This window comes from Alligator mississippiensis, chromosome 8 (genome assembly GCF_030867095.1).
Source record: "Alligator mississippiensis isolate rAllMis1 chromosome 8, rAllMis1, whole genome shotgun sequence".
Classification (NCBI taxonomy): Eukaryota; Metazoa; Chordata; order Crocodylia; family Alligatoridae; genus Alligator; species Alligator mississippiensis.
In genome coordinates, this window is record NC_081831.1 from 10,491,112 (window position 1) to 10,503,652 (window position 12,541).

The window sequence follows — 12,541 nt, forward strand, 5'->3', positions numbered from 1 at the left end:
TATTTATGGCAGGCTGAGCTCACACAGATGGCTTATGAATGAGACTTGTAGTGCTGGTGTTTCATATGATTTACGGAGAAACAAATTTGTCAAATGTTCATGGTCTAGTAAATAAAAAAATGTTTGAGTGGAACAGTTATTTAGCATAGCTTTTTTTTTTTTTTAAACCTGCTTTTTTATAAAAGTCAATTTTTTCATAGTTAATTGAAATGCATGAGTGATCTGAAATACTGTGGTATAAAATAGTGAAAATTGCATATGCTTGCACGTATATTCTTTAATGGGAAATATAGTATGCGTTTTTTTAATCTAAATTCCTGTGTCTTCCTTATTCCAGGTATAATACAGGTATAATATGAAATCAAAGCTAATTAAAAAAAAAATGGTTTGGTTTTCAAACAGAAAAGAGCGCCCTATATCGCTGGGCATCTTCCCATTACCTCCAGGAGAAGCGCTGCTCACGCCTGATGCTCAGAGAGAAGCAGGGGAAACACCTGGGTCAGAGCATTGGAAATTCCACGAGCTAAGTCATCCACGGTCTCTCACCAGTCTAAAGGTAAGCCTTTGGCTCAGAGGCTTCCCCCCCCCCCCCCCCCCCCCCCCCCCCCCCCATTAGGAGAAGCCCTTCTGAAACAATGTATGTAGTGCATCATTCCTGAGAATACACAGGATAGAGGAAAAACTTTTAAGTTCCTTCTGGTTACGTCTGTTCTGGAGTGCACCAGTTGTTATGGGCAAATTTAACATGAATTTTCTGCGTTAGAGGAACTTTCCCTGCTTGCTGGAGGAAATGGTGTTTGGGCTACACTTTCAGCTAGGGCAGGTGGGAAGAAGAGAGATTTCTGCGGGTATTCCAAGGAGACTTCTTTTTACTTTCTTTCAGAGAATAGTTTTGTAGGACCTGTATCATGTTTTGTAACCTTAGCGTTCTGTTGAATTGGGAATTTTATAAAACAGTCATGGGGGAGGAGTGGAAACCGCATTGTGGTCTGGTTTAGCAGGCTGAAAAAAGATCATTTAGACTATATTACTTATGTGCGACTGCCAGGATTAAAGACAAATTTAGCTGTAAAATAGAAATGCTGTATCTATGTTAGCAATCAAAAGCCTGTGGTAAACACAAAACTATCCCATTCAAGCAGATTCTTTAAAATCCTTGTCTGCTGTCCTGCCTTACACCCTGTAGTTGCAACAAAACAGTATGTCTTGTTTGTATATGCAGCAAATGTTCTTGATTTAAGTGCTGAAGAATTGGCCAATATTTACTGATATTGTTAATTCCTGAAGATAGAACCTGAAAAGTTAATTTTTTCTGTGAAATGGTAAAAAAAAAAAAAAAAAAGTCGTCTATTTGGCTATATAGCTTTATCCAGACTATCCATCACCAAAGTATTTTGTATAACAGGTACTTGTCCATATCTGTGTGTAATGTGGTTTGGATATCCTTGTGCTAATTTGATATCAATTGAGGGTTGTCACATGGATTTTGGTGTGGCACATTGAACAGTTGAACATTTAGATGCTTTTAGAAACCAAATCTACATAAAAGAAGGTACATGGGCCTGAAAGTAGCTAATTAAACAGAGAAAAGTAAATGCCTGGTATAGGATCACAAGTCAAGCTTCTGTCACCCTGTTTCTTGCTAGGAAACCTTTTTTCCTCCGTTGAACTTTGCCGCACAGCCTGTGAACAGCATTGAAGCTAGTTTTTTTTTTTTTTTTTATAACTACATTACGTTGCTGTGATTGCCATGTTGGCAAAACTTCACCTTTGCCGTACAACTTTTCATGAAGCTTTTCTTTACCTTGCTGTGTATTGCCTGCGCAAAACCAGGGGGAGGTTTAGATTTGAATTGCCTGTCCCTTCTCTCAAGCAACCATGACATCCTGATGTAAAAGTGCATCTCTCCTTACCAAGAGCACCAGAAGTAATGTCAACCAAACAATATAAGACCCTAGAATAAGTAGTCATAACATTACAGAGTGCTTATAGGAGGCGGAGACTTTCATCTCTCCATGCAAAAAGAAAAGAAGAACAATAACCATGTTCCACATGCATAATTATGGGGTCTTAGGTCAAGTGTTGTAATAGAGAACATATCTTCCATGCTTTAAGGTTGTTGGTTGTAGCCGTGTTGGTCTAAGGATGTAGGCAGATGAGGTTCTTTGGGTAAATGCGATATCTTTTATTAGACCAACGAAATAGAGCCTCTGATCCTCATTGCCATGCATTTGCATTTCCATATACCTGTCTTTTGCATAGGGGCTTCCATTCTACCCAGGAGAGCACACGAAGAAACAACAAACTTTCCCTGGGCCTAAAGAAGGGTGTTAGTACCCAAAAGCTTGCAAGGAACAATTTTTTCCAACTGTTTTGTTAGTCTAATAAAAGATATCACATTTACCCAAAGAACCTTGTCTGCAATAGAGAACATAATTACTTGGTCAGTATTAACACCCTGTTGTTTCTGAGTGACCATATTCACCAAGAGTAAGGAGGAAACTTCCAAATCAGTTCTAGTCTTCTGATCATGTTGATCTTTATAAGGCCACCGATCATTAGATAAAAAATTATTACTGTAGGCAAGTAAGAATAATAAAAACATTGTCTGAAGCACAGTGGGGGTAGGGGGGAGAAGGGTATTCTTTATTTAAAATGACATGCCAAAATAAGATAGCACAACATTTAGCATTTTAACTCAGGAAAAAGCCACATAATTTAATTCAATGCTTCAGTCAATAGTTACATATGGAAAGAAGTTCTTTTACACTGTAAAGCAGGGGTTTTTAACTGGGGGTATGCGTACCCCTGGGGGTACTTGGGATGGCCTCAGGGGGTACTAGGCAGTGAGTGCTGCTGCCGGTACTTCTTCCGCCGTGCTGCCAGCACTGTGCCATCGGCATGCTCACTGATCAACTGCGAGGCGGGGGGGATACTCCACCCATGCTGCTGCGCCCGCCCCCCACGCTCATCTGGCTGCCGGGGCACTCCTGCTTTCTCGACCATCTGCCGAAGGTACACTGACCCAAAAAAGGTTGAAAACTCCTGCTCTAAAGAAAGAGTTGGCAACATAGGGCCAACAGGCCAGATCCAGCCTGCACAGCCCCTGGCTTCCCCCTACCCCTTCCCCAGGGCTCCCAGCTACGGTGCAGAAATAGCAGCAGCAGGGACAGTTTCTAGCTGCCTGGCCCCAGCACAGCTCCCCACTGGCTGGGACCTGTGTCCGTGCCCTAGCTGGGAGGTAGGGAACTGCGAGAAATGGCATGGTGGAGCTCCCAGCTGCCTGGCCCCAGTGTGGGTGCAGGGACCACCCCTGTTTTCTTTACCCTGTTGTGGCTGTCCTCCCCCCCACAAAGTGCTGTGGAAGGTACCCAGCCTGCATCAGACCAGAGCTAGGTTGTTCCAGTCCACAGCTTTAAAGCAACAAGCAGTAAATGAAAGTTGTGAATTCAATCTCTAACCTGCATACAGATAAAATAGCTATTTTCACTGTTAAAAAGAACCTGAATTTAGAGTTTGCACTTGTTTTCTATTTTAGGATAAAATGGAAAATATGTACAGAACCTAAATTTAAGAAATGATTGCAGATTATTAAGGATGCAGTTTGTTATTCAGTGGAGGATCTGGCAGACTTAAAAATAGCTCTCGTTCTCTAACTAGGAGGACAAATCCAAATATAGGTGGTTTTAGAAAGGAAATTGTAAAATCCAGAAAGCAAAGCCTTTGCCTATAAAAGTTTTGTCTCGCCTCTGTTCTTTCATTTATTAAAGAAACTCACTACTTTGCAAGGTGGGTGATAGCAAGTCCAGGAATCAGTTGGCTGTGCCATTGGGCATACGCTTATAGCACAGATCTTCCATTTGTACTTTCCCTTGGAGAGACTCATTGCCTTGGGTACTTGGGAGTAGCTGCAGGGCTCCAGGGGAAGAGATAATCCCCTGCTCCAGTAGTACCTAAATCCTGGTCAGTACATTTGGAGACCTGCAGAGAGCAGGCTGCTTGCATGGTACTGTCCAATTCCAGCTGCTAAAACACATTAAAGGAAGCTAAAATATGTTCCTAGAAGTATATTTTCATATGTAAAATAAAATTGCTGCAGTTGCCTTTACGTGATCGGAAGGGAAAAGGTAGGTGGGTCACAGGGTTTATGATAGTCCCTGTTGTGCAGGTGTTTCAGCAGCTATTCTGTTTTTACCTGCTTTGGGTGCATTCAGCTTAAGAAGCTGCTTCAGAGACATGTACTGTGTTCTCCTTGGGCCTTGTAATTAGTCACAAGAAGCAAGCTCCTTGTTGGGCCCCTTGAAGGCTGTATGTGGAGATGGTGCAGATGATTCCTGCCCCTTCCTCCCCCCTGCTGAATTCCAACTTGGCTCTAAGTTAAGAGCAGATGTAGCCTAAGAAAAAGGAATCCCTCTTTTTTTTTTTTTTTTTTTTTTTTCAATCAAATACGGGTTGTGCAAGGTAGCTCCCCGTTAACGTGACCTGTTTCCGGTTTTCTTGTTCTTTCTGTAAGGGTAAAGTCCAGCTGTCTGGTGTGGGTTGAGTTTTTTCTTTTAGTTGGTCAGCAAGCCCAGTCGGGATGCCTGCAACGCAATGCCTAGCTTGCAAACTGATGATCTTGTGCCATATGTATCTGGCCTTTCTGCTCTTGACCACTCTTCTACCCTTGGTTTCACTTACCAGGAATAATCCAGCTATCGATTGGAAAGTCCATACAATTGCGTTGTCACTGAGATGAGGACATAAATGCCAGCACTTCTTAACAGAGTACAAGTCACCTCTGGCTTCCTGCTTCCATTTCCTCATCTGTATAACAGGTTTAATACTTTGCCTCTTTCTGTGGAGGCCCTCTGAAGCATAATTGAAGTCCTTGAGTGAAAACTCTGTATGGAGTGATGAAATATGGGGTATCCCAAACCATGAATGAATGAAACAAGGAAAGAGCTTGGAGGTTAGCTGTTTCTGACTTGGTAATGCCCCCCACATCTCTCCCCTTCCTTGGACACTTCAGTGTAGCTGCTGAACTTGCAACCTCTGTGTTTCCTCTCGTGCCTCTTTCCACATGACTTCTGTTCCTATGCCGCACCTTTAGTACTGCAAAGGTTTCCCAACAGCCCGGTGCCTTACAACAGCAAGGGGAGAGCATGATTAACTAGCGTACATTTTGCATCTTTCTTCCTGATGAGAAAAGGATGTTGCTTATGCTGCAGCTCAAGTTCTCTACTACTGAAATGTCAGCATTATCAACCCCACTTCAAAATGTTTGCACAGCCCTCCTGTAAATTATCGTGTTGTCCTTGGGTGTTTTATGTCCCTACTGGTTGTTGGTCAGCACACGTGACTGAACTTCTATCTCCTTCCATTGAGCTCTGAAGGAGTCCTCACTATAACCTTGGGACAGTAGTGGGGTTTTTGTAAATCTGTTTCCCAGTTGTGGGGATCAATCAGACTCTGCTTTCTGCGAAGCAGTGAAAAGGGGGAGGAGGGGGTTCACATGCCCCTTTTCATGGCTTTTAATTTATTTTCAGAGATGCCCTGGGACATAACAAATAGTCCTACTTACTGGAAGATTTTGTCGTCTGTAAATCTCTATGTATTCACTGTTGCTGTAGGGTAACATTTATGGTTGCTGATATTTTATCCAGATGTATTGGTCATTTCAGCGTTTATCCAGAGGGCTCTAGTTAAAAACTGTATGTTAAACTTTAAAGTAAAAATAATAATGAAGTAAGAAATTCTGGCACTTTTAGAGAAACCGTGCTTTTACATGAATGCACAAGGACTGAGGTTACTGTAGCATATGAAACAAAAGGGCAGTAGTGGCATTTATAGCCCCCAGCTGTTTTTTGATCCTTTTATCCTTCAAGCAAGAGGCTGACCAGAGAGATCCTTCACGTTCTTCATTAGAACCAGATCTACACAAGGCAGGTCCTGCACATGTTCTCCTAAACCCTTTTTAGATGAGCAGTAATCAGCTAGAAACAGAAATGCACCATCAGTGACAAGGAAAACCAATAATGTAGTTCCTATGTAGTGCTTTATATCAGAGGAGGGGAGGCATCCTTGTTATCCCTATTTTACAGATGGGAGAACTGAAGCACCCAGGAGCTGTCATCACTTGCCCAGAGTTACCCAGCAGAGCCAGGGATAAAACCCAGATTGCCCAAGTCCCACTCCAGTGCTTCCCTTCTGGGAGCTCCTGTTCTGATCTGGGCTACCTGATTGCAAAACTGGCATTATCGATCACTACAGGAGCAGCTCCCTCTGTTATGGCATCAATTTTAACAAAACAGAATGAAAACAAAAGCCCTCCACCACCACCTCTGGCTTGCTTGATTGAGCCGTGCCAAAGTAAGGGCTCCCGGAAATGAGCCTTTTGCTGTTTGGAAGAAACTCTTCAGACCAACGCAGGTGGAACCTTTTGTTACATTTTGGAAGTGAAAACTGTTAAGGAAGGATCAGCTCTGACCGTTCACATCAGTAGTTTGGTATCTGAGTTCAGAATTTGGATCTAAAACTTTGCTGCTCAGATGCTGGGCTAGGATTAGGAGCATTTTACAATCTCCCATATTCCTTATCCCATGCTGATTTTAATTAATAAAAAATGTCAGGTTTTAGAGGGAGTTGCTTAGCTGAAGTACACACTAGAGCCACATGATATTAGGAATGAGAGGAGTTGTGAGGATTTCTTATCTCATTCTAATTCTCTCAGAAAAAAGCACGTGGCATTTTTAAATGGGCTTCTTGTCGCACTTTTCTTTTAAATATGCAGGCTTAAAAATGGCTACAATTTTTGATGTTCTCTATACCTTCTCAGTCTGGTGGTTTGGATTAAATTTCTAAGAACAACAGTTTAGAAAGCTTGTCTCGATCTTTTTGCAGTGCTGAGCCAGCGTTTTAATAAATGGCTCTGGAAAATGCCATTTTATACCACAGTCTCGTCTAAAGTTGGAATTTCAGTTTCCAACCGAAGGTATCTTACCAGTGCCTTTCTCTGTTACTTTGAAGCATGCGCATCTGTAGTCTTGAAGTAGCTTTTCAGTGATGTACAACACTTCATCTAAAAATATTGCTGAATGTAGGTGTCTGGCAGCAACCCATTTGGGACTTCTGCATGTTCTGGAGCTTTGTGCGGTAGTTAGTACCGAGTGCCACTGAAATAATGAAGCAGTTAAGTATCGTGTTCTTCTCTTGTAGTGTTTTATCGGAACTACAATTTTAGCTCTCTGCAGAATTAGTGACCTAATTTTAAACACTTAACTAGGTTTCATGGAGAGTCTTGTGGAAACGTAGTCTACGAAGCGTAGCTTGAATTTTAAACTTGTGAAATTTGGGGGGGATAACATTTAAATTTGTTCACTTAAGTGTAATTCCCATTAACTCATTCAATTTCTGGAGCATATGTTAGTAATTGGATATATACTAAAATGGGTTTGAAAAGCAAGCTTTAGACATTCAGTAATTGTAGCAAAGCAATAGAATTATAGTTGTGAAGACACTTAACTAAGTCCCCCTCTTTTTTTACAATTACCTCAGATTCAGTTCAGAGAGACTTTTTTATTCATGCTTACTTTTTTGGGCAGTCAAGCTATTTGTTTTGGGCTTTTTGTGTGCTCAAGTCAGTGGTCAGTGCACTGCATTCTTCAGTGGATGCATTCAGAATACAAACACGGAGAAATGTGTGAACAGAGCCAACATTCATGTTGAGGTTTTATTCCCTATGTGGGTGAGCTCTGGACTCCCTTGGTAAGAGCACAGTTGCTTCCCTGCAGTGTTTGTTTGCTGAAGTATGAATCACTGTCCAGTGGTTGAACTTTAACATTTCTAAAGGCAGCTATTAATTAAGCATTTAGCATCTTTCAGAAAATGGACTTCAGTTGTCAACTATATATAATTCCTTAATCTTCAGCTCTGATGTCAGAAGGGATTTAGGAGTAAGCTTACTTTTTAAAATTCCTCTGAAGATGTCCGATAATCCTGATGTTAAATATGCTATGGCAAAGTCTCCAGTTGGCTGGCTTTGTATGCTAAAAAAGATAAAGAATTAGCATTTTTCATATTTGCTATGAAGGAGTTACTGTATGTCAGTCCAAGCAGTGCTGATGCTTCCTAGCAAAACTTTTAAGGCCTTAGCAACAGCAGCGTCCCGTCAGAATTCGACAGTACCGGTGTTATCCGTGCATCAATTTTCTGTTATCCATGTAACTTGGCAGAATGAAACCTTTGCCTAAGATCATATTGGGAAGTAATTACTAGAAATCATCAATGATGGAAGGTCCTAAAAGTGTTAAATGAGTATTTGTTGGGATATGAGAAATTCTTGTGACCAGGACTGTCCCCTGGGGGCAGAAGCTGTTAATTTTTGCAAAAGCAAGTTTCAGGGTTGCTTTGCTCTGGGGAAGAGGACTCCTTCCCAACAACTGAGTGCAGAAATAAAACAATGTCTGTCTAAATCTTCAGCCAGGCAGCCTCAGTACCTATGCCAGCCTTCTTATAAGCCTCTGGTAGATGTAACTGGTTCTGCTAAGGATACTGTGAATCAGGGTAATTTCATGCTGCTGCTGATGGGAAATGGGTGTAAGCAGCAATGGGAGCAGATTAAAGGACTTGAAGGGTTTTGGAGAAGTAGCTCAGCAGAGGATGTCCTCTACTTGCAGCAGCCAAGAGGTTTTGGAAATGGGGAATTAGAACTCCCTCGTTCTTCCCCTGCTGTTGAGAAGACTTCAAGTATCACGCTTTCTCGGGGGCCTCTGAGCAGGATCCTGGTAAAAATCTAAGCAAAAGCTCATGGGGAGGCCAATTTTCTGAGCATGTACTGACCCCTGTGCAGTTTGGGTGGGGATCTCTTTCCTCCCCCCCGCCCCATTTTCCCTCTGTAAGAGGGAATGTACAAAAGGCAGCGTTGGGGATGGCACAGGTACAGGTTGATGCTAGATAGTGGAGACGAAAGGGGGGCAAAGATCCAGAGGTTTTGTGCAAAGGTAGAATAGAATATGTAGTATGGTAATACACATTGCTGGGAAAGCAAAGGGGCGTAGTGGGCAAAGAGAAGTGAAACAGCATATAGCAAATCCAAGAACAGGAACATCTGAAATAAAAACACCAAGGAAGGAAAGGCATGACGGTCGGAAAGAAGAGAAAGTGAAACCAAGTCAAGAGGCATAGTAAATAATATTGAAAATACGTTAACTTTAAAATAGGAAGTTCATTTCAGGTAAATGCAGAACACCGTCTTCAGGATGTTTTGGAATAGATGACCCAAGAGAGGCCATTCCAGTCCTATCTCTTGTGTTCCCACGTAGCTTAGGTAAGTGGTATCAGGGTGGACACTAGCTATGAAGCCTACGTGACTTGTGTATGCACCGCAGTATTTGTATGCTTGCCGTTCTGGTCTAGTCTACAGCAGAGATAAAATAGTTCCATGCAGCAGCTCAAGGAAGTAAATTAACTTGGCTAGAGCAAACACAGTAGTGCATAAACCTGGTTTCCCAGACTAGAGACTGAGAATGCCAAGGCAGCTTGCTCGCAGTGAAGAGACTTAATACCCCTCGGGACCAACGTGTGAACATGTATCCAAATTGGGTTTGGACCGTGATGTAACATTGCTGCTCTTCTACTCTACCTTGCCATTCCAGCTTTGTTGGTTCTTAAAAGAAAGGAAAAACCTCAGTAACGGATTACAAGAAGAAAATGGTTGATAAAAAGGCAGCCGTATTGCCATAAGAATGAGGTTTATAGCTGTGCCTTGGAATGATGCAACCTGTATATTGCTAAAAAAAAAAAAACAAAAAAAACCCCAACCCAAAACCTATATGCTGGTACTTAACAAAAAAACGTTAGAGGGACATTGAGCCTCTTACAGGATGTGAGAAAATGGTTCCCATGGTTGCGGTTACTCCATTAATTGCCCGTTATGGACTTCTTGTTTTTACGATTGCTGGCAATGAGGTGAAATACTGACATTGACCGAGGTTGGTCTAATCCAGTGACATTATTTTCCTAGGTCAAATGCCCATTTAAGTTTAAATTAAGCAGAAAGGATGAGATGTAATGGGGAGACTAATGGGAAGCGGTAGCCAATTCTGTTTTTTATATAGCTGTTGCGTGGTTTGAGTTTTGGCAACAGCACTAGAGCTATCCTTTCAGATAATGATTTTTTGGGGACGTTTGGAGCTCATTGGGCGTTTATATTTTATAACCATCAGGAAAGATGCACAAATGTACTGGGAGAGAGGGCAGGGAGGTACATACTTAAATGCATTTGTTTACATCCTTTACATACCTTTAATAGGCCACCTGTCATCTTTGAGTGTTATATTGATTAGCAAACTGGAGCCCTTATCCGAAGGCCAATGGTGCCATTGTGTTTATATGATCATATGAGCCAATTGCCCGTCAAGAATGATGGGGGGTGGGGAGGAAGCCCTGTGGGGCCCTGCCCCCCATCCGGGCTCGCTCCCCCCTTCTCTCCTGTTGCTTGGGGACCAGGCCCACTCCCCCCCTTCCTGCCGCAGCGGCAGGGGGAGGGGAGGAGCGGGCCTGATGCTGGGGAGGACTGCGCTTGAGAGTGCGGAGAAGCCAGCTCGCCACAGTGGGGGAGAGGGCAGGAGTAGCAGGCCTGGGCCCAGCCCCCACCCCAGGTTTCATTGTGGCCGCCTACAGTGAGCAGGGCTGCGGGGCAAGGACAGCTGTCCTCCCTCCCCTCCGGCTCCATTCCTTTTGTCCCTGCGATTGTGGCGGTGCTTCGCTGTGCCGCCGCCTCATGTCTGAACACTTACTCAGCTTCAGTCAGCCAATCAGAGCGCGAATAAATTGTTATGGACAGACAGACAGGCAGGCAGGCAGATTAAGGCTTTTACAATATCTGAATGACGTAATCTGGATTCAGAGTGTTGGAAATAATTGTTTTGGTTTGTTTTCTATTTGCATCTTTCCCCCCTCATTTAGAATTGTTTTGCAGATAACATGACGTATTAAACCAGCGTTCTGCATCATCCCATTACATTATATAATGCAGTGGCAACAATAAATATGTGAACGTTCTTGAGTGCAATGCTGCATGCCAGCAGTAAATTAACATGTAGTCCAGTACTCTGAATTAAACATGAACTGGGTTGGCAGATCAAAGAATGGGTAACATTGCCACAGGTATTTGTAGGAAAATTGAAACTAGGAATTGGGGCATTATCAGTTCATTGGTTTTTAACAGCGATTCAGAGAGATGATGATGTGGCCTTATTAATGCTAAAGTTATTTTAAAAACATAGCTATGCTTTCTTGGTTGCCATCACATTTAACCATGTCTTGCAGTTAGTCAGCAAGAGAGAGGGGATAAAAACTCTGGGTGATGAAGGTCCTATGTTGTTCATTTAGTTTTTACAAAAATTCTGTGCAGTCTCTTGAAAACCCTGTAGTGTGTTCAGTAATAAAAAAACATAAAGCATTTCCAGATCCTCAGTGTTAAAAATAAATACAAATGTCACCATAAATTGGATAAGTGAAATATTGTGACCACTGCCTTTGCTGCCAGTAATAGCTGATTAATTTTTCATGTTTGGCAACAACACTACAGTTATCCTTTTAGATGATGATTCTTTGAGGACATTTGGACATCATAGAGTGTTTTATATTTTATAGTCATCATCAGGAAAGATGCACAAACGTACTGAGAAAAAAGGGGGTGGTTTACACTGAGTGTGTTGTGGTTTGGTGTCAAAAGTACTGCCTTGTTTGGTCAGGTTCTCTTATTACTTCATGGCAATAGAGTTCTTGTTGAATCATTGCATGCAGCTTTTCCCTTCTGACCTTAAAATTTAAAATCTGATCTTGCAATCATATTCCAAATATGAATTTGGAAGCTGCTGTCTTAATTAAACTTTTTTTAATGGACAAGGGACTATTTGCTAGCGCTGCACAGCTATCTTGATGTCCAGGTTTCAATTTTTGCTTTTAATGGTAATGTTTTTAAATGATTATTTGATAAAAACCCACATCTATTTGCAGTGGTTTTTTGAAAAGGGCCAGTAGCAGTACAGATTCAGGCCAATGAATTCTTGCTTCATACCATCCAAGTTTTGGTTCAGCCGTGTCTGAGATTTCAGAACCCTGCTTTGACATTTGCAAAACCTAATGTTTGCTTTAGGCATATATCCTGTGATATTTAAATGGCTTATTTCCAGGGTTTTTGTTTTTTTTTCCTGAAACAAAGCCCTTGATGATAAGTTTTATATTATCTCTAAGACGATGTACCTTTTCCATGCATCTCTCTTGGTTTTTTCTATTTTGACACTCCTTATAAAAAAAAAAAATAAATCTTGGAATCTTTCGTGTTATGCTCTAGCTCTCCCTACACTTAGCTGCTCGCTGTTCCTTCTTTGACCCTTGCAGCACTTCACTATTGCTAACTGTACACTCAGAAATAGTCAAGAAATGCTTCAGCTTTTACTGCCAATTCAAGTTACAACTGCATGCATACACACACCATGTAGTTCTATATAGCTTTGGAAAAAAAAAAAAAGTAATCTTGGCATAGTCTGTGTTA

The 12,541-nt window shown here is 41.9% G+C and overlaps 1 protein-coding gene across 6 annotated transcripts in view; it reads left to right on the top strand.

Moving 5' to 3' along the window:
• SPAG9 (sperm associated antigen 9) overlaps positions 1–12,541 on the top strand; it is a 105,812-nt gene that overhangs the window by 54,767 nt on the left and 38,504 nt on the right. For all 6 annotated transcript variants that reach the window (XM_059732094.1, XM_059732095.1, XM_059732096.1 and 3 more), the window contains one exon: positions 403–556. In XM_059732094.1, the coding sequence (XP_059588077.1) occupies positions 403–556 (154 nt within the window). The remainder of the gene's footprint in view (positions 1–402; positions 557–12,541) is intronic.